This window comes from Vigna umbellata, chromosome 8 (assembly GCF_029865625.1).
Source record: "Vigna umbellata cultivar VRB3 chromosome 8, Vumbellata_1.0, whole genome shotgun sequence".
NCBI classification, from domain to species: domain Eukaryota; kingdom Viridiplantae; phylum Streptophyta; class Magnoliopsida; order Fabales; family Fabaceae; genus Vigna; species Vigna umbellata.
Window position 1 is genome coordinate 41,269,441 of NC_142172.1, and position 18,420 is coordinate 41,287,860.

The window sequence follows — 18,420 nt, forward strand, 5'->3', positions numbered from 1 at the left end:
TTAACATTTTTTACTGTTGATACAGAAAGTACAAAAAATATAAATAGAGTAAATACACAATTTAAAAAGTTTTTTTTTTTTTTAATTTCTATGGGATGTTGGAGAGATTTAGAAAAAGTAGATATATAATAGATGGGTAAAATCATACTCCATTATATATAGTTAATAGTTTATCATAATTTCATTTTTAAATAAATTATTAACATAATAATATATAATTTCTTATCTATTATTTTGTTATTTTCTCTGAGAAGTGATGAGTATAAAGAAAAGAAGAGTTGAATGGTAGAGTTTTGAGTAGATAAATAAGTAGGGAATGAATAAAGTGGGAGAACAGTTTTTTGGAATACTTGAATTGACCATTTACTGTGAGAGGGAGAGAACAATCTCAAATAGAAACGAAAACTCTGATCAACATTTCAACTGTTTCCATCGTTTTATAATAAACACATGTAGAATATGGTGACGAACTATATAAAAACAGTAGGCGCGAATGACACGGTCTCATGTATTCGTATAAGTCGCCTAAATATCAAAATCAAATTATAAAAAATAACATACCATTATAATGATTTGTGATTTTAAATATTATGTTCCTGTCTTTGTCATTATGACTTACAACTGCTACCGATACAAAATAATATTAAATTTAACATATTTGGGCCAACCAAACTTTATAATAAATAATGTTTTGTTTACTTTGAAATTTGTGTTGTGTGTATTACATACGGAAGAAATAGATAAAAAGAATTGGATAAGTAATAATAATCATAATAATTAAATAGGTTTTGAGTAATAATAATCATAATAATTAAATAGGTTTTGAGTTTTAACAAATTTAGTCTTAAAACTTTAAAAATAAATAAATATAATATTTTTATTTATTTATGTGAAATAATTTTAATGTTTTAAATTATTTTTAAGTTGATATTTGAATTACTTATACCCGTTAATACATTTTACTTTTCAGTAACAGATTAATATATAAAAAAATTGATATTGTTGGGTTAAAAATTGTTATATTTACTATTTTTTAAATTTGAAAATTAAAATGTATTAAAATTTGGATAAAGACAAATTTTAAAAATATTTAAATTAGTTATTATATGATGTAGCTAAAACTAATTACTTTCATTATGTCACTGAAAAAAATGAAAGATTGAACCATATTACAAAATTTTAAAAGAAAATAGTTAAACTCTCCATCCTATATAATACACCCATCAATATGAACATGGTATAGCTTGGAGAGATTTACTATTTGTGATAAAGAAAAAGAGAGTTGAGAATGTTCGTGATTTGTGTGGATTTGTGAGTGAGAATTTGAGAGATGAGGGTTAAAACCAATTCCTCCTTAGTGGAGAGGATTCGAGGGATGAGAAATAAAATTTCAAAAATAACCCTTAATAATAATAATAATAATAATAATAATAATAATAATAATAATTTTAATAATAATATAATTGTTTTTATGTTAAAAATTAATTTTAATATTTTTTTCTTATAATAATTTTTACAATTATACATAATATTAAAATTTACAATTTTATATTACTTTTATACTATTAAGGGTATTTTGGTAATCTTCAATATTTATCAATTATTTCTTTTTATTTGTCACATCGGTCAAATTCTATACTCATCTTCACACACTTTACTTTCAAATTCACTCTTGCTCACCTCCAAATCCCTTCAAACAAACAACAATTAATTCACTCTCAATTCTCCTTAAATTCATCTACTCATTCTCCCTCAAATCAATCATCTAAAGTGATCACACCCTTAGTGTGATGAAATAAAAAAATTAAGAAAAGTGGAAGAACAAGAATTTTTTAAAATTAAAAAAAAACTGTATATATTTCTATAACTTATTTTATTGTAAATAAATATATTTCTGAATGTGCAAACAATAATTATTTTTATTAATCTTTAATTTTATAAAAATAAGTGACATATAGTATATATTGACAGGTCAAGTAATCAAAACTAACATACCAATATGTAGATTGATCAATCTACTTGATTGTCAATCTCAAACACTTGACGACTAACGCAATTAACTAGTCTAAAAGAAACATAATACAAATCAATTAATTAATTTGTATTATGACATGATTGGACCGTAACGAAGTCGATAGTAAGTAAAAGTTCATTACAAACTGTATAAATTGGAGGTCCAAATAAGATAGTTTTTAACATTAATTATTGTATTTAATATATTCTTACGTTCAAACACCTACTTAGTATTGAAGCACGTTACACAAGTACTACTCGAGTCATTCAGGATGAACGAAACACACTTAATAATAAACAAATTGAAGATAAGAGTGACAAGAAGGCCAAACCATCAAGTAGTTCAAAGTACTTAAACGATTATACAAAAATACAAATAATATAAATAAGAGGTCCAAGTAAAGTACTACTTGAGCACTTTAATACAAATTTAACACATTCGATAACAAACAAATTGGAGACAGGAGTAACTAGAAGACCAAGTCATCTAAGAGTTGAAAGTGTATGACCGGTCATGTAAAAATAATTTTTTTTTACATTTCACCACAATTTTTTTCTATATTTCAAAGTTGGTATATATATATATATATATATATATATATATATATATATATATATATATATATATATATATTTGGAGACTTTGTGTTAAAACTTTTATAACATATACCATCAATATTTGAATTGTTATTATTCCAATCCAAAGTTTTTCAAAACTCTAAATTGAAGCATTCATGAGTAGTCCTCAATATGAGGATATATGTGGAGATCTTAGTCTAGTTAACGGGAAACACATTTTTTATTGCTTGGTATCTAAGGGTGTCATGTACTTTTCTTCAAGTCATCTCATGTTATGATATAAATCGTCTAAGTTTTGTAGGACGGATTCATACTTCACACAATTATGTTTGTTTTAGGTCATGAAATATAAAGGGCTTAAACATTCAACCGATGATAAATATCAATATCCAATAGAAATAAGATTTTTAGATGACACTCAACAAAAACTAATTGTTGTACACTTTAGTTAAAATTTATCTTAATTTAGAATCATTTTTTGTATAATGTTCATGTAGTATTGAATACATGAATGAAAAATTCATTTCAAAAGGAAATCTTGATGATAAAAAAGGAAGTTAAGTCCATTGTTTCACTTGATTAAAAACATTAGCTAACTCTCCATCCTTTTCGCTCAAACAAAAATGTAGCCTCTTAAAGCGAAAATCACCTTACTGCAACACTTTTGAAAATTTTCACTTAAATGAGAGTGTCTTATTAGAAATCTTTTAAAGAGTTGAAGAGAAAAAGAGAGGGAAGGGAGCGATAAATCAACTAGAAATGGAGGGGTTCAAATTCAATTTATCCTCACTTGCATATTATACTTTATATGACACTCGTGACTAATTTATTTATTTATTTTATTGAGATTAAATGTAATGAACTTATTTATTCAATGTTATTGGGTTAACTTTGTTCCTAGTGTTAAGGTGAGTTGATCACTCATCTTTTTTATTTTTGGTATAGATCCAAGTTGGAAACCATGTTCTAAATCTAAGCTAAATAAAATCATGTAATAACTTTGAATGGTAGAAATAAATTTGAACTTTTTCGTTGAACTGGTTTTGAACTTAATATATTGGTGTACTAGTTATACAACCAGGCATGAGAGGAATCGAAAATCTTCAATATTATTCAAATTTTGGTTGAGGTGAAATCTACAAACACAATGAAATCAATATAATAAATAAAATAATCACACAAAAAAAGGGAATGATAATCTCTAAAATGGTAAAGAAAAGAAGACACTGGAAGCTTGAACAGAAGATGTATGATTATAAGGTAAATAATGTTTTAGTAAAACAAGTGGAGGTAGATTTAATGGGGGTGAGTGTAGTAGGAGTAGTAGGTATTTACATGATTATGGTGGGATGAAAAGTTTGAGAGGCGTGGAATCCAACCATTCTACAACTTCTGGCATTGATGGTCTTTCCTTCTGCAATTGACTGGTGCACTCACAAGCGATGCGCACATACTCCCTCACACTTTCCTCACTCAACCCTTCTCTTGAAATATTCACATCAACCATCTCCATCTCCGCATTTTGCTCCTTCATCGTCCTCGCCCACTGGACCATCCCAATGTCACTCTGGCCCAATTTCATTGGCAAATTGGGCCGGTGACTTGACATCGTCTCGATCATCAAAATCCCAAAACTATACACATCCACCTTCGGGTTCGCCACATTCGACCCTTCAATGTACTCGGGCGGCATGTACCCCATAGTGCCGGCGAACTGCGTCGAAACGTGGGAGTGCGTTTTATCCATCCTGCGGGCAAGCCCAAAATCAGCGATGTGGGCCTGAAACTTGAAGTCCAGCAAGATGTTGCTGGCCTTTATGTCGCGATGAATGACGGGCTTCTCGAGCCCGTGGAGGTAGGAAAGCCCATGGGCCACGCCGCGTATGATGTTGACTCGAGTTTCCCAGGACAGGGGGGAGCGGGAGAGATCGGGCTCGTGGAGCCACTGATCGAGGTTTCCCTTTTCGATGAATTCATAGACGAGTAAGCGTTCCGGGCCGGAGGCCCAGTACCCGAGGATTCTGACGATGTTTGGGTGGTTAAGTTTGCTTAGGGTTTCCATCTCCGCCCGGAACTCGCGGAAACCCTGGAAGGCGTCAGGAGAGAGCTTCTTGACGGCGACGAGGGCGTTGGTGGAGAGGCGGGCCTTGTAGACGAGGCCGAAGCTGCCGTCGCCGACGATGAGGTGCGGAGAGAAGTTTTCGGTGGCGACGGCGAGCTCTTCCCACGTGATCTTGATGAGGTTGGGGTCGGAGGACCAGCTGGCGTCGACAACGGCTAGAGAAAAAGAGGCATCGCGGGCGGGGGCGGGTCGAGTTGATCTCTGAATGGCGCGGGTGCGGGCTTTGGAGGAGTTGCGGTACTGCTGGCAGAGGATGATGACGCCGGCGAGGAGAAGCGTGACGACGAAGAAGCTACCTATGGCAGCGACGATGGCTTGGAAAGCGTGGTCCATGGGAGGGGTGGAATGATTGATTGACTGAGTGATCTTGAGAGAGAGAGATAGAGATGAATGGTTAAGGGAGAGGGAATGGAAAATGGAGAGGAAGTGTGATAGTGATTTCGTGGAAATGCTGATGGGAGACCAGTCAACGGATTTGCTTAACTCATGAACTCCATTTTAACCCCACTTTTCTTTTACTTTTTCCTCCTCTGCTGTGAATTTTGGCTCTTGTTGACTTCAGTGGTTCATTATTAGTGGCTCTGTTGACCTTAGAGAGGGAAGGAGAAGGGTTTCTCACATCAAATGGCTGTCTTTTCAGCTTCAATATCTATACTCTGTTATTATGCCACAGTTTTGAATTATGTTTCTTCATCTATAATCGTCAACTGAACTTCTTCACCCATTATCTGCACTTACTTCCTTGAGGATTGAAAATCTGGTTTCGTATTCATGCTAAATTGTGATTTCACATGTTTATTCCAACGGGGTTGGTTGGATTGTTGCATTGGGATTGGAACCATTCAAACTCCAAGGTTTTGTTCTTTGGGAAATATTTAGAGGTGATGATTTGAATGGATTTGAGGGTAATTTTTTTTTGTTGTTTTTTTGAGTGGATTTGTGGGTGGCTGAGAGTGAATTTGGAAGTAATTAGTGTAGAATTTGATTGATGTGATAGATTTTAAAAATTAATTTAATTGATAAAAATTATAAATTACCAAAATACCCCTCTTTATAAAATAAATATAAAATATTATTTATTAACGCATCCAATCCGTCTTTGAACCACGCTCAAGCTGGAATAACCGATTACACCTTTGGCAATTCGTATAACTTCCCAGCGTAACCGGTTACGCAGTTTCCGTAACCGATTACACTCCATCCAAAATATTTTTCTGTAACCGATTATGCAGTCCCCTAAATCGTCTTCAACCTTTCCTTGTTCATGCCTGCTGGTATTTTCATAACTCTGTTAAGGGCAAAATAGAGATTTTATTGTGAATCAATGCAAATCTTCGCATATATGCGAGTGACCGTATTAAGGGGTATCCTGCAAATCCATTCATATCCATCCTTGCAAATCCACAGAAGCGAACACGGGTTATTTCAATTCCATAATTTCTTTTCTTTGACTAAAAATGAAAGAAATTATGGAATTGAAATAAAAAATAAAAACATACAGGATCAAAATAATAAAATAAAAGAATAATAAAAAAATACTAAGAATAAGAAAAGGGTATATTATGATATATATCGGCTTAGCTATAATCACTAGAATTCCTATATACTAAGTATAAAGATATAGGAATTCTAGTGATTATATACTGTCTTTTTTAATAAAAATAAGAATAAAAATCGACAAAAATAAAAATAGATATAGTACAAATAGTCAATCGAGGTACCCATAAACTTTCCTTCCATTTTTGTTTCTTTAGTGGATCTAGTATTTCCGTCAATTGCAATGGCTTCTTTATTTCTTATGTTCAAAAAAACAAGATTTTTTAGATAAGGCGGTCAGTAGGAAAAAAATATTAAATATATTTTTAATTTTTAATTTTGATTCAAAATCAAAATTTGTTATTTTGTTTTAATTGTAACATAAACTTTAATAAGTTTTGGATTTTAAATTTTGAAAATAAATATTTTTAATTTTGTTACGTTAATTTTTTTTACTCATTTGACATCTAAAAAAATATTATGATTTGATTAAAAAAATTGTATTAATTTATTTTATAGTTAAAAGTTAAAATATATTAAAATTTCGAACGTATAACAAATTATAATTTATCACCAAATTTTCATATACAAAAATATATTCAGTCCTATAATTTAATTTAAATACACTAATATATACAACGTCCCAATCATTTATTAACATGGAAGTTCGTCATGCACATACTGAAAACAAGTGACATAAAACAACAGTAAAGAGAAAAAATAGAATAGCATCCTTCCGCTTAAAAGGACATTTATGTTGCAATGGGTAGTCATGAGGAGACGAAATAACTTCATTCTCCTTTCATTTCACATGGTCAAAATGTCTGAGACTACTTTCCAGTTACAGAGACTTCACAAGAAATATCGTACTTTTTTTGAATATACCCCTAAAATTATAATTCTTATTTTATTTTATTTCTTTGATTTCACCTCTGATTGCTTTTTATTTCCTCCAGTGCAAAAAATTTATAATTCCGCTTTAGTTAATTTCAATTTGTACCACCATTATTTCATTTTTCTTCCCTCACTATATCAAAGACTATCTAGACAAGGTATTTTAGAAATAAAAAGAAAGGTATTTTAGTATAATGAGAAGGTCAATATATATATATATATATAACACATTAGAGAAATTTATCAGTCTTATCAACTCTCGGTGTCTGTAGCTAATAGGAGGAATATCCACGATGAATATGCGATACCAATGGATTAACAATTCGCTCTATTTGAACCAGTCAATCAGACAGGGATGTCTGGCAAGTAATTAATGAAGTTATCATTGATTTGGCCTCTATGAGAAGATTACATCCATGCTAAAATAATTCTTCTTATTAACAGGCGACCAACGAACATACCATTTGTATTTCATTTTTCCAATGCAACCTATAGTTTATTCCATGTATTTTCATTTCCACAAAAAAAGAAAAATATATGGGAAAATTAGGCAAAAATAACAAATAAATATTGAAAAGATCTATTCATCGAGTCTTAGATTCTCAACTTAACGAATTTTAAAAAGAAGTACCCCCCAAATTTGCCCACACATTCAGTGACGTTGAAAATTACAGATGGGAAAAAATGAAATGAGAATTTCAACCTGTCAAGAACTTAATTTCGTTTTCATTATCTACTTCAGTAGGTTTTGCTTGTCCAGGTGCCCTTTGCGCAGTGCAAGCAACATTTTTCACAATTGACGAGTAGAGATCAAACTCAGCCTTCAATTTTAGGCAGCAAGCCTGTATCCACTTCTCTGCGACAGTGGTGGATACACTGTCTTGGCTATCCCTCTCGTGTTCCTCAATAGCAGGCCGTATTTCATCGTATAAGGAATCAAGAGTAGATGTAGCATCATCCTTTCTTTTCTGCATGGAGACACCTTTAAATAAGAGATGAATGATTGAGTGATAATAAAGCATTTACTATGATGCACAAAACCCCTATTCCAATTCACATCTAAACTATGCCCAACAATTTGATTATTTTCGTCTCGATGTTGACATTGATATCCTTTTGTAATTTCTTACATTAGCATTAAGCAGTGATGGTAAGAAGAGATGTGCATTAAGCAGTAATTGCAGGATGAAGAGATTTGGAGGGGGTTGGGACCAGAGGAAAAGGAATTCCTCAATATGAAACCAAAGGATTTTACTTCTTTGAAGCAAGAGTGCAGAGTTCAAAGGAAGAATTCATTTACCATTTAGTAGAATCGAAGAGCTTATAAACTTACTAATTTCGAATGAAAAACAAATGCACTTTTACTTTCTCACTTGACATTCTTGATTAGTGTGAACTATATTAAAATCAGTAACAAATACGATTTAGGTGATTTGCAACCGCACAATATAAAGTGATAGGATTGGGGTTTGCCACCAAATTAAACAACTTTTACGATTTCAAAGTTACAAAATCATGCACAGCCACCCCCTAGATAAACTCTTCGAGGCTTCCAGCTAAGTTCAAAGACATTTACTTTTCTCTAAATGATAAATCTAGATTATGAACTAGTCATTTAAAACAAAGGATCCTCCAGATCCAATCACGAATCTGATAACTACATTACTAAAGCTATCTTTGCAAGAGGACGTACCTGAGATTAAGTCCCCGCTAATGACAACATTAAGAGCCAAGGTTATAATGTTCAGTAATCAGCAACAACAAAATCTAACGAAAATGTACCTCAGAATTTAAAATCTCCTCTTGTGCTTCCTTGGATGCTAGGAGGCCAGCAGCAAACTTGGCATCAATTCTCTTCTCTACGAGATTTTTAAACCTTCCGCCATTATATGCCCTTGATCTTTTGGTAGAAATGGACCTAGGTCCAATGTGATAGTTTCTGCCTGCAGCATTACCTCGGATTCGTGATATCATTGCATTCTTTTGTGAAAGCGTCTGTTCAGTATCGTGGGTGTACAAGTGCATATCCTCATCTGCTACTTCAGTCTTAATCTTTTTGACATCTAAATCTTTCATCTGAACTGAATCAAGGGACTGAACATTGAAACCAGTGGACTCAGATAGTTGCTCAGCTTTAAGCATCACATCTAAAGAGGATTCAGTTCGTCCATTAACATTTGACACTGGTTCATCCTCTGCAGAATCATATACAGGAATTTTCTCAACAGAGTACCTGTAACCAAAAACATCAACAAGAAAATCATGCACCAAATCACCATGAGAAAAAGGAATGAAAGGAACGGTGTAAATAAATTTAGCATTATTTTTAATTGTGTATTAAAACTTACAATGTAGATATGTTGTACATAAATACAATAAATATCAGGAAAAAGAGTTGTTAATCTTAATCAGGCATTTTAGAATTATTAATCAGGTATTTTAGAGATAATTAAATTTTGTTTATTGAAAAGTTATAATGCTCACATTTCTTGCTCTGATACAATAAAATAAAAGTTCAATGGCTACTTTACACTGTGGTCTGTGACCGAAAAAGTGTAAAACTGTTTTCCATTTTTCCATTGTCGATGTATATCTATTTTCTTTAAAAATAAATATCGGGAGAAAAAGTTTATTTCAATAAGGAGAAGAAAAGAATCTTCTAAATTAGGTTAATAAGTGAAAGTAAAAAAAATAGTCATTTTCTTCGGTTTTGTATATTAAAAATGAAATGATTTAATATTTTAATCTCTAAAAAAAATGTTTTTGGAATTAATCTATTTGACTTTTTTATTTGTATTTGCAAAGAAATACAAGTCGCTCACCTTTTCTCCTGACAGATGCACCGGTGAGAGAATAAAACACGGTACTTTATTTTCAAGGTTAAATATAAGGGGGGAGGGGGGGATCACAACAGAAATTATAGAGGGGCTAATCACAAAATAACCAATATTATCAAATAGTAAAAACATTTATCCCTAAAATTATAATGTTTAATGCAATATATATATATATATATATATATATATATATATATATATATATATATATATAATGACATTTCATGACATAACTTTTAACTTTGTTCCAAAATTAAAATGTAATGACTGGATTTTCAAGATTTCCATGTGCTATTGTAACCTGGTTGATGATGGTAGTTTGTTTCCCCATAGTAAGAAAGCAAAATTTTGAAACAATGACAGTAGTTTCAGGGATAGGTACTCAATACTAAATCATTTTATGTTTGATTATTACAGTGGTCAGCAGATTCCTAAAAGAGAAGATGAAAGCTGTTATTTAGAGAGGAATGAATCGTAACGAAAGAACACATCAACAATTACCTATCATCATCATCTTCCCATAGATAAGTATCCTCCTGCTCATAGTTTTCCCAACATTAGGAAAAATAGTGATTAAAAATGAATAATAATAATAATAATGATAATAATAATAAAAAAAAGGAAAATTAAGAAAAAGAAAGGAATAAAGCTAGCTATTTCCAATTATTAAAAAAAGTGCTTCCCCCGATTAAATGATTTTCAGCGCGTGCATTCCACTAGATCAAAACTGATACAACAACAATCAAGCCCTTTACCAGTAAGTCAGGCTGGTTACATGGATCAATCAAAGAAAGCCTTTGTTTCAAGGTATTAAAAAGGACTCCTAAGAAAGTGAACTACTGAATACCAAATTACCATGTTTGGTACAAGTTTATAATAAATTTTCTCAGGAATTATTGATTCTTAGTAATGAGATGTTCATGTTTCCCTTGGTGATGAAAATATTCTCACAGGAACATAAGTTATATAAGTTTCTTCCACTTTCATTTTTTCAACTTTTTATTGAATAAATTTATTTACCATAAAATTACTAAATGTCAACCAAACATTTTAATGGAAATTTTGTTCTTGAACATAGTATTCATGAGAATGTGATTCCTGGATATAAAACATAATACCTAGAAACAATTGCTCCTATGTTCAATAGGCAACCTATAGACCTTTAAATTCCTCCCAAAAATCTCTTATAATTTTTGGGCTTCCCTCTGCCCCAAACACTAAGGCTACCCTCAATGTGATCTACTCTCCTAATTCAGACCTTTAGTGATCATCACTACACATGCCCAAACCACCTATGGCAAGATTCTACCATGTTTTCTGCAGTGGATCAAAACTGATAATCAAATTGAACAGAAGAGCTCGTCTCTTTAATAAAGCCTCCATTAACACATTTTCCATATTATTTAGGTTTTATAATCAATCGTCTACACTACAATAAAAAAACATCTAACCATCATCTTTCAAACTATCAGCGGGACTTAAAAGCTCATAATCTACAAGACTACAACAATCACGCCTTGCAAAGTATCAAAAGGATTCATCCAAGCACTTCATTTTTGTAGGGTTAAAACTACCTATATAAAGCTTACCTGAAAACCACGAGATTTTGCTCCAAGGAACCCTGAACATTTGAGTGCACCACATAGGCAACGAACCTTTGCACCTCCAAACCATTCAAAATTATAATCATAAGCTAATTCAGTTCCAATAGGAATATCATGTTTTGCAAATATTCCAACTCTTATTTCCCCCAACACATTCCATTTTCTCGTCTCACAATTCGGTTGACTGCAAACTTAAAAGTATTCATTTGATATCAAACCTTGGGCAAGGGAAACAAAGGAGAACAAGAAAAAGCGCCTACTATATTTTGCATACTAGCAGGTTCGATTTACTTAATGTTCGTATTTTTGTATATAGTGATTACCAGGAATGATTTATAAATCTAGCAAGGCTTCCTTTCCTGGTTGCATCAATAGATTCAGATGCATTAAGGCAAATGATAAATGCGTCTTTAAGGCCTGCAAAAAGCAAACAAGTTTTTAAAAAACGTACAGTCAAATACCAGACAAACAGAAGCATTGAATTTATTGGCATTTTACCTTGATCTTCATAAGCCTGAGATCTACGTTTGGCTTCCTTCCATGATATAACTTCTCCACAGTATTCGATGACAAATTGTCCTGCCTATATGAAATATGTTAATTGAAGTGTGGCACTGCTGAACTAAAGGAATGACTACATGATAAGCCATGCCCATAAAATATAAAATGCATTGAAATTCATCAGGTTTTTGCAAGAAAGTTTCCCTTTTTCCTTTTGCTAATTTCATTGCAATATATTATATCATATGATTACCTTAAGATCCTCATCAGCCAAAAGACCCCATCCACGGCCTTCAGTTTTAAACAACTTTGTTTTAGCATATTCACACTTCTGAAATTTCTGTAACCAAGACATATGGAGCATGAATATAGTAATTGATATTGGCCTCGTCCAAAATAAATTCAAAGGTTCAAAAACATTCTAGAAGGGTATTCTTGAGCACCACTGAGAAGTTCATAAAATGAAAGGGAAAAAAAACAGAATATAAGTAAGCAATAATTAGGTCAAGTTCCCTCAAACACAGGTTGGGAGATAAAAAGGAATTAACTTCTCATGATCAACCCTAGCTACCAGCAGGGTAGTTATAGTAAAACAAAAAAAATGTATCTTTAAATTTTTGTGACCAACAGATGCATAATATATATATATATATATATATATATATATATATATATATATATAACCGTATACAGAGCTAAACATGAACTCACCTGATTTTTGCACAAGATATCACAAGGGCAATAACCAAGGGTGCATTCTGTGCTGGTTAAAACATTCAAGCAGCTATCCCCGCATGCACTGTCAGTGTCATCAGCATCATATTTGCATTCACATATAGCAATATCCTCCTCCTTCTGTTTTTTGTGCCTGGAAAGAAATGAAGTGAAAGGTAAACAACTCAATAAAACTTTTGATGCTTAATCCAGAATTCCAATACAAAATATTCATCAGATTTTGCATTTAAGATTGGATTGATAGTAAGGGGTACAATGGGCTTTATAACCTAGGCTGGTGTAGATGATGGTGAGGAATGTAATTAGTTAGTAAACCAGTATTTGGTTTTTTTTAAAAGATGTAATCCAATTATAATGACACCAACTCTTTTCCTAGCCAGGTTTACATCTTTAGAATTACTGTCCTTACTAAGTTTTCTACACATTCAGATACTGGGAAGGATGTCCACTATTCCTTGGATGGGCTGCTTAATCTTACTAACTCTTGTTTGTCCGGTAACCCCTTCCATTATGCTCCCTCTCCAGTTCTCCACGGGTACTGTCTCAAAGGAAATGGACAGCTTCATCTTACAAAATCTAGTCATCAGGAGACAGCCAGAGAGATGATACTTGAAATTGAGACTAAGTGTCTATTTAGATAAACTTATTTACAATCACTTATAGGAGACACAAATAAAAAGGAAAATGAAATACTTGATATCTTCAACCGCTAAAACTAACTTATACATAACTAAAATATTAGGTTTTGGAGAAACTAATATGAGGAAACTTGTACAAATTAGTTTGGCATAAGCTAGTTTTAACTTTTACAGAAACTTACGTAATTTATTTCTTTTTTTCTTCTCATATAAGTATTTGTGAAAAAAGAAATCATCCAAACAAACTCTATCAAACTTCCAACTATGTCAAATGGCTGATGAATAAGGACAACAAAAGAAACACCAATAACCATAATAGAAAGTTCAAATGAATGAAATCATACGAGACTCTAAATTACTACCAAAACAAAATTCAGCATTGCTAAATTGTTCAATAGATTTTTGTATGATAACTTCATAAAAACAACCCGATCAAGATGCATGTTTTGTGTTAATAGAATTTGTTAGAATATTTACCCTATTTATCATGATTATATTGTGTCTAGGATTACCTTATTTATCATGATTATATTGTGTCTAAGGTTACCCTATTTATCAAGATTATATTGTGTCTAGAGTTACCTTATTTATCATGATTATATTGTGTCTAATAAGGTTACCCTAATTATCATGTACTCTTGTATCAATTTATTTTTATAAATAGAAGATTATGAGAGGGATCAATCAAGCCCTCAAGAATTATTTTATACTTTCAATCTCAAGTTGGTATAAAGCAGGTTGTCTGAGTCTCTTCCTACTTTGTCTTTGTTGTCGCCGGTGGCGGCGCTGGCCCCCGGCGGCCTTAAAAAATTCATCTTTCCTAAAATACCTAAATGAGCAGTTTCGTTCTAAATTTTGTCTAGTCTTCAAACCTTAGTTGTTGTCCGCAACTATTAAGCATTGTTTGTCATTGTCCAGTGTTGTTTGCCGCTGTCCAGCATTGTTTGCCGCTGTCCAGCATTGTTTGCCGCTGTCCAGGCGCCGTTTGCCGCTGTCCAGGCGCCCTTTTCCGCTGTCCAGGCGCCCTTTTCCGCTGTCCAGGCGTCGTTTTCCGCTGTCTATGCACCGTTTTCCGCTGTCCAGGCACCGCCGCTGTGTTTGTCGCTGTTTGACATCGTTTGTCGTTGTCTGGTGCCATTTGTCATTGTCCATCTAGCACTGTTTTGCCACTGTGAGGAGTTGTAGAAGTTTGTCACCATCAACTTCTGTTCTCGACGTCATTCGTCATTGTCTGCTGCTATCCATTGTTTCCCACCGTCCGCTGCCAACCACCGTCTATTGTCCTCTGTTGCCATCTGCTGCCACAGTTTAGTCCGACGACTAGTGGTCTGGATCGCCTCCTTGAGCGAGAGGGCTAGTTCTCATCCAGGCGTCGCCATGTGCGCCGCATTTGTCCGACGTTCGCCTCCGCCATTGTCACATTTTCTCTGGCGAAGTTAGGGGTTTTGTGCGCCTCGAGGAGTGCGACCCATCCCTAGTCGTTGCCTCATTCTCATCTTGTCACGCACGACTTCTCTCCGATAAGCTTCCGGCGCTTCTTTGTCACACGCCACCTTTCCGGTGTCGGAATCACACGGCGTCAGTGTCGTTCGTCTCGTTCGACCAAAGAAAAAAAAAACTCTCTATTTCAGCATTATACCTCTGTTTTAGCATTGTTCCTTAGCCTCCTTTCATAATATTTGTTTAGCTTTGCGTATTGTAGCAGTTGTGATGTTCCTTATGGCTTGTGTCATTTATTTACAAGTCTCCAAGGAGAGTCAATAATTAGTTAGTTAACACCAAGGAATTTCAACACCAAAGTCATAGGTTGAAGGTTCCTCATGGCATGAGGAGAGTCTATTTCTGGCCAGATTCAGAATCTTAGTCAAACAATTTCACCAGTCCCTTATTAGATCTGTTTTTGGATGCTTTGATGAATAAAAGATACCATTATGATCTTCCACCTTCACGATTTGTCATCGGCGGCGTCATCATTTCCGTCGTTTGTCGTGAGGGGGAGTATGCTTCCAACCACTGCAATATGTTTCCAGCCACATGCTCCATCAGTCAATGATGGCAGTCCCTGCAGTTTTGTCCTTTCAACCACTGTAGGCCCCCATCACCTCGTCAGTTAGTGATGGCATTCCCTGTAGTTTTGTCGCTTCCAGCCACTACAGGCCCTATCCGTCAGTGATGGCAATTTAGTCCCTGCAGGCTCCATCAGTCAGTGATGACAATTTAATCCCTGCAGGCCCCATCCGTCAGTAATGGAAATTTAGTCCCTGCATTGAGGGGAGTATGTTTCCAGTCACTACAGGCCCCATCCTTACTTGATGGCAGTTTAGTCCCTGCAGTTTGGTCGCTTTCAACCACTACAGGCCCCATCAGTCACTGATGGCAATTTAATCCCTGTAGTTTGTCGCTTTTCGCCACTACAAGCCCCATCCTTTCTCTATGGAATCCAGTCTTTGTAGTTTATCGCTTTTAGTCATGCAGGCCCCATCCTTACTTGATGGCAATCAAGTTTCTGCAGTTTGTCGTTGTCTACCACTCGTCATTCACTTTTGATGGAAATCAACTTTGTCAAAGTCATTACTTGAAGGTTCATGGTGCTAGATGAAGTTTCGTGGTTGTCCAATATTATTCTCCATAAGCTTATGAAGAGTCTCTTTGGTTACGTTGGTTTGTGAGTCCAATTTGGTTTATGAGTCCAATTTGGTTTATAGACATTCTCTCTTGAAGCATATGTGCATCTTGTTCGGAGCCAAAACGTCTATTGTCTCGACATTTTAGACAAGTTGATTTTGTTGGATTGAGTTTATTTATTCCAAGCTTGACACATACAATTTGTATGCTCCAGCTTGAGGTGGACTGTTAGAATATTTACCCTATTTATCATGATTATATTGTGTCTAGGATTACCTTATTTATCGTGATTATATTGTGTTTAAGGTTACCCTATTTATCATGATTACATTGTGTCTAGAGTTACCTTATTTATCATGATTATATTGTATCTACTAAGGTTACCTAATCATGTACTCTTGTATCAATTTATTTTTATAAATAGAAGATTATGAGAGGGATCAATCAAGCCCTCAAGAATTATTTTATACTTTCAATCTCAAGTGAATTATAGTGAGACAGCATTAAGCAATAAGTAGTCAATCAAGTTCAAGAATGCATGGGTATGAATTGAGTTTCAACAATACATGGGGTGTGGATTCAATTTCATAATAAGAAGCAGTTTCCATCAAAATATGCTATGCTATGATCATAAAGAATTGGACTTATCAACAAAGAAGAGGAGGAGGGAGTGATAAAAAAAACACCATAATGGAAATACTGTATAAGAAACTACTAACCTTCGCATGAAAAACTCATTCTGATTTATATGTATGTACTGAGGCAACTCTTCAATAAAAGGATCCTTCAAAGTAACAATGTCCTTGTTAATTGACTGAAAACAAACACTAACATGAACAATATTGTTTTTTAATAAAATAATAATATAAAAATGCAAAAGGTAAGACAAGGGGAAGGAAGTAACGTAAAAAACTAAGATAAAGAAGAAAAAATTACCATCTACGCAAAGATTAAGATTGTAGTGGTAACCTGTGAAATTGGAAAACATACATAATTTTAGGGATAGCTTATCAACTAGCAAATTAATCGGAACTTCTAGTATCAAAAGTAAATGTAATAACTAATTCAAAATGGAAATGTAGAAAAACAACCACAACTTTGTAATCACCATGGGAGGATCAAGTTCATTTTTTCTATATTTAAAATATATATATATATATATATATATATATATATATATATATATATATATATATATATATATATATATATATAAATAAAATTTAATTTGTTAAAAATTTCCTTCAACAAGATAAGAAGTGAGAACAAACATATATCGCTACTTTCCACCATTAAAGACATGGGTTAGAAATAGCGCTTTACCCATTCAAGCAATCCCAATAGATGTTTTCCTTATAAACTATTTCAACCTACAGTTTCACGACTTCTCAATTGCAAGAGTGTGAATCTACTGAAAAAACACAATGTCATAACAAATTTCTCTGGGCATAATATAGAGATATTATTCCAGTTTTTGGCCCTTCCTTTTACTTGTCTTCATTTTAATTGGGTGCTATCCCTATCACAATTAAACTTAATGTATAGGGACACGAGGTAGTTGAAGGCGACCTAACCTACCGAGTCACAATTTCACAAGTCCAGAGCCGCTACTAAGAATAAGCTTGAACAGTTAGAACAATAGATAATTCAAATAGAATTTCCTAAACCCTAAAACTTAGAGGGGATAAAACGAGACATCGAAAACAATGGTAAGGCTAAATTCGCCTCCCAAATTAAGAATTTAACATAATCAAAAAATTGAACTCAACATCATTGCAGAAGAGAAAAAAAAAACGGTGAGAGTGAAACCTGAGCGACAAAAGGGAAACGCAATGATCAAGGAACCAACTCTGAATGTGCTTATCGGTTTCCAATGTAAATAGAAGATCTGCGTCGGCAACGGTGGGTTTCCATAAACGGTGCAGGCCAAATACAGATATAATGACGCCAAAGATGGCCCTGGCTTTGGACTCACAGGACCGAAACTCAACTCATCAAAGGTTTTTTCAAGGAAATATTTTCGTAACTACGTACATGAAACTTAGATCAAGTTATCAATTGATTTTTTGATTTTTTTAAATAAATTTAACTTTTTGCTTATTTTAAAATTTAAAATTTTATGTTTGAAAAGAATAAAACATTATTTTATAATCTATGTACATAATGGTATACTAAAGATTTCGAACTTGGCCGATTTATCGGTTGGTGGGTTAAGCAGGTTAACTCACTCGCTCATTTAATTATATTTTTAATTTAAATCTAAATAAACATCACACTAACCATTCAAAAAAAATAAAAAAAAAGTATTATATATAATTTTTGTATCACTCCTCTAT

At 33.4% G+C, this 18,420-nt stretch overlaps 2 protein-coding genes across 4 annotated transcripts; both read right to left on the reverse strand.

Moving 5' to 3' along the window:
• Window positions 1–3,676: 3,676 nt before the first annotated feature.
• LOC148194739 (phytosulfokine receptor 2-like) lies at window positions 3,677–5,444 on the reverse strand. The gene has a single exon (XM_088096012.1). The coding sequence runs from the start codon at window positions 5,045–5,047 to the stop codon at window positions 3,932–3,934; it is 1,116 nt and encodes a 371-aa protein (XP_087952138.1). The 5' UTR covers window positions 5,048–5,444; the 3' UTR covers window positions 3,677–3,931.
• Window positions 5,445–7,690: 2,246 nt separating this feature from the next.
• Window positions 7,691–18,105, reverse strand: LOC148194740 (histone-lysine N-methyltransferase ASHH1-like). Of its 3 annotated transcripts, none has more exons than XM_088096942.1 (11): window positions 17,894–18,105; window positions 17,021–17,053; window positions 16,804–16,898; window positions 12,798–12,954; window positions 12,340–12,426; window positions 12,084–12,168; window positions 11,909–12,002; window positions 11,571–11,769; window positions 10,483–10,517; window positions 8,927–9,377; window positions 7,691–8,126 (listed from the first exon to the last, which is right to left on the reverse strand). In XM_088096942.1, the coding sequence occupies exons 2-11, from the start codon at window positions 17,021–17,023 to the stop codon at window positions 7,974–7,976; spliced, it is 1,359 nt and encodes a 452-aa protein (XP_087953068.1). In that variant the 5' UTR covers window positions 17,024–17,053; window positions 17,894–18,105; the 3' UTR covers window positions 7,691–7,973. The 3 variants fall into 3 exon arrangements, with proteins under 3 accessions (XP_087953068.1, XP_087953066.1, XP_087953067.1); XM_088096940.1 differs by having other exon boundaries at window positions 7,691–8,112; window positions 17,894–18,101; XM_088096941.1 differs by having other exon boundaries at window positions 7,691–8,112; window positions 16,804–16,868; window positions 17,894–18,100.
• Window positions 18,106–18,420: the final 315 nt, after the last annotated feature.

Excerpts from the sequence above, each read along its gene's own strand:
- LOC148194739 (XM_088096012.1), bottom strand. The coding sequence starts at position 5,047 with ATGGACCACGCTTTCCAAGCCATCGTCGCTGCCATAGGTAGCTTCTTC.
- LOC148194740 (XM_088096940.1), bottom strand. Across the intron at positions 12,169-12,339 it reads TGGCTGATGAGGATCTTAAG|GCAGGACAATTTGTCATCGA; the intron begins GTAATCATATGA and ends TATTTCATATAG. Across the intron at positions 10,518-11,570 it reads CAAAATCTCGTGGTTTTCAG|GAGGATACTTATCTATGGGA; the intron begins GTAAGCTTTATA and ends AACTATGAGCAG.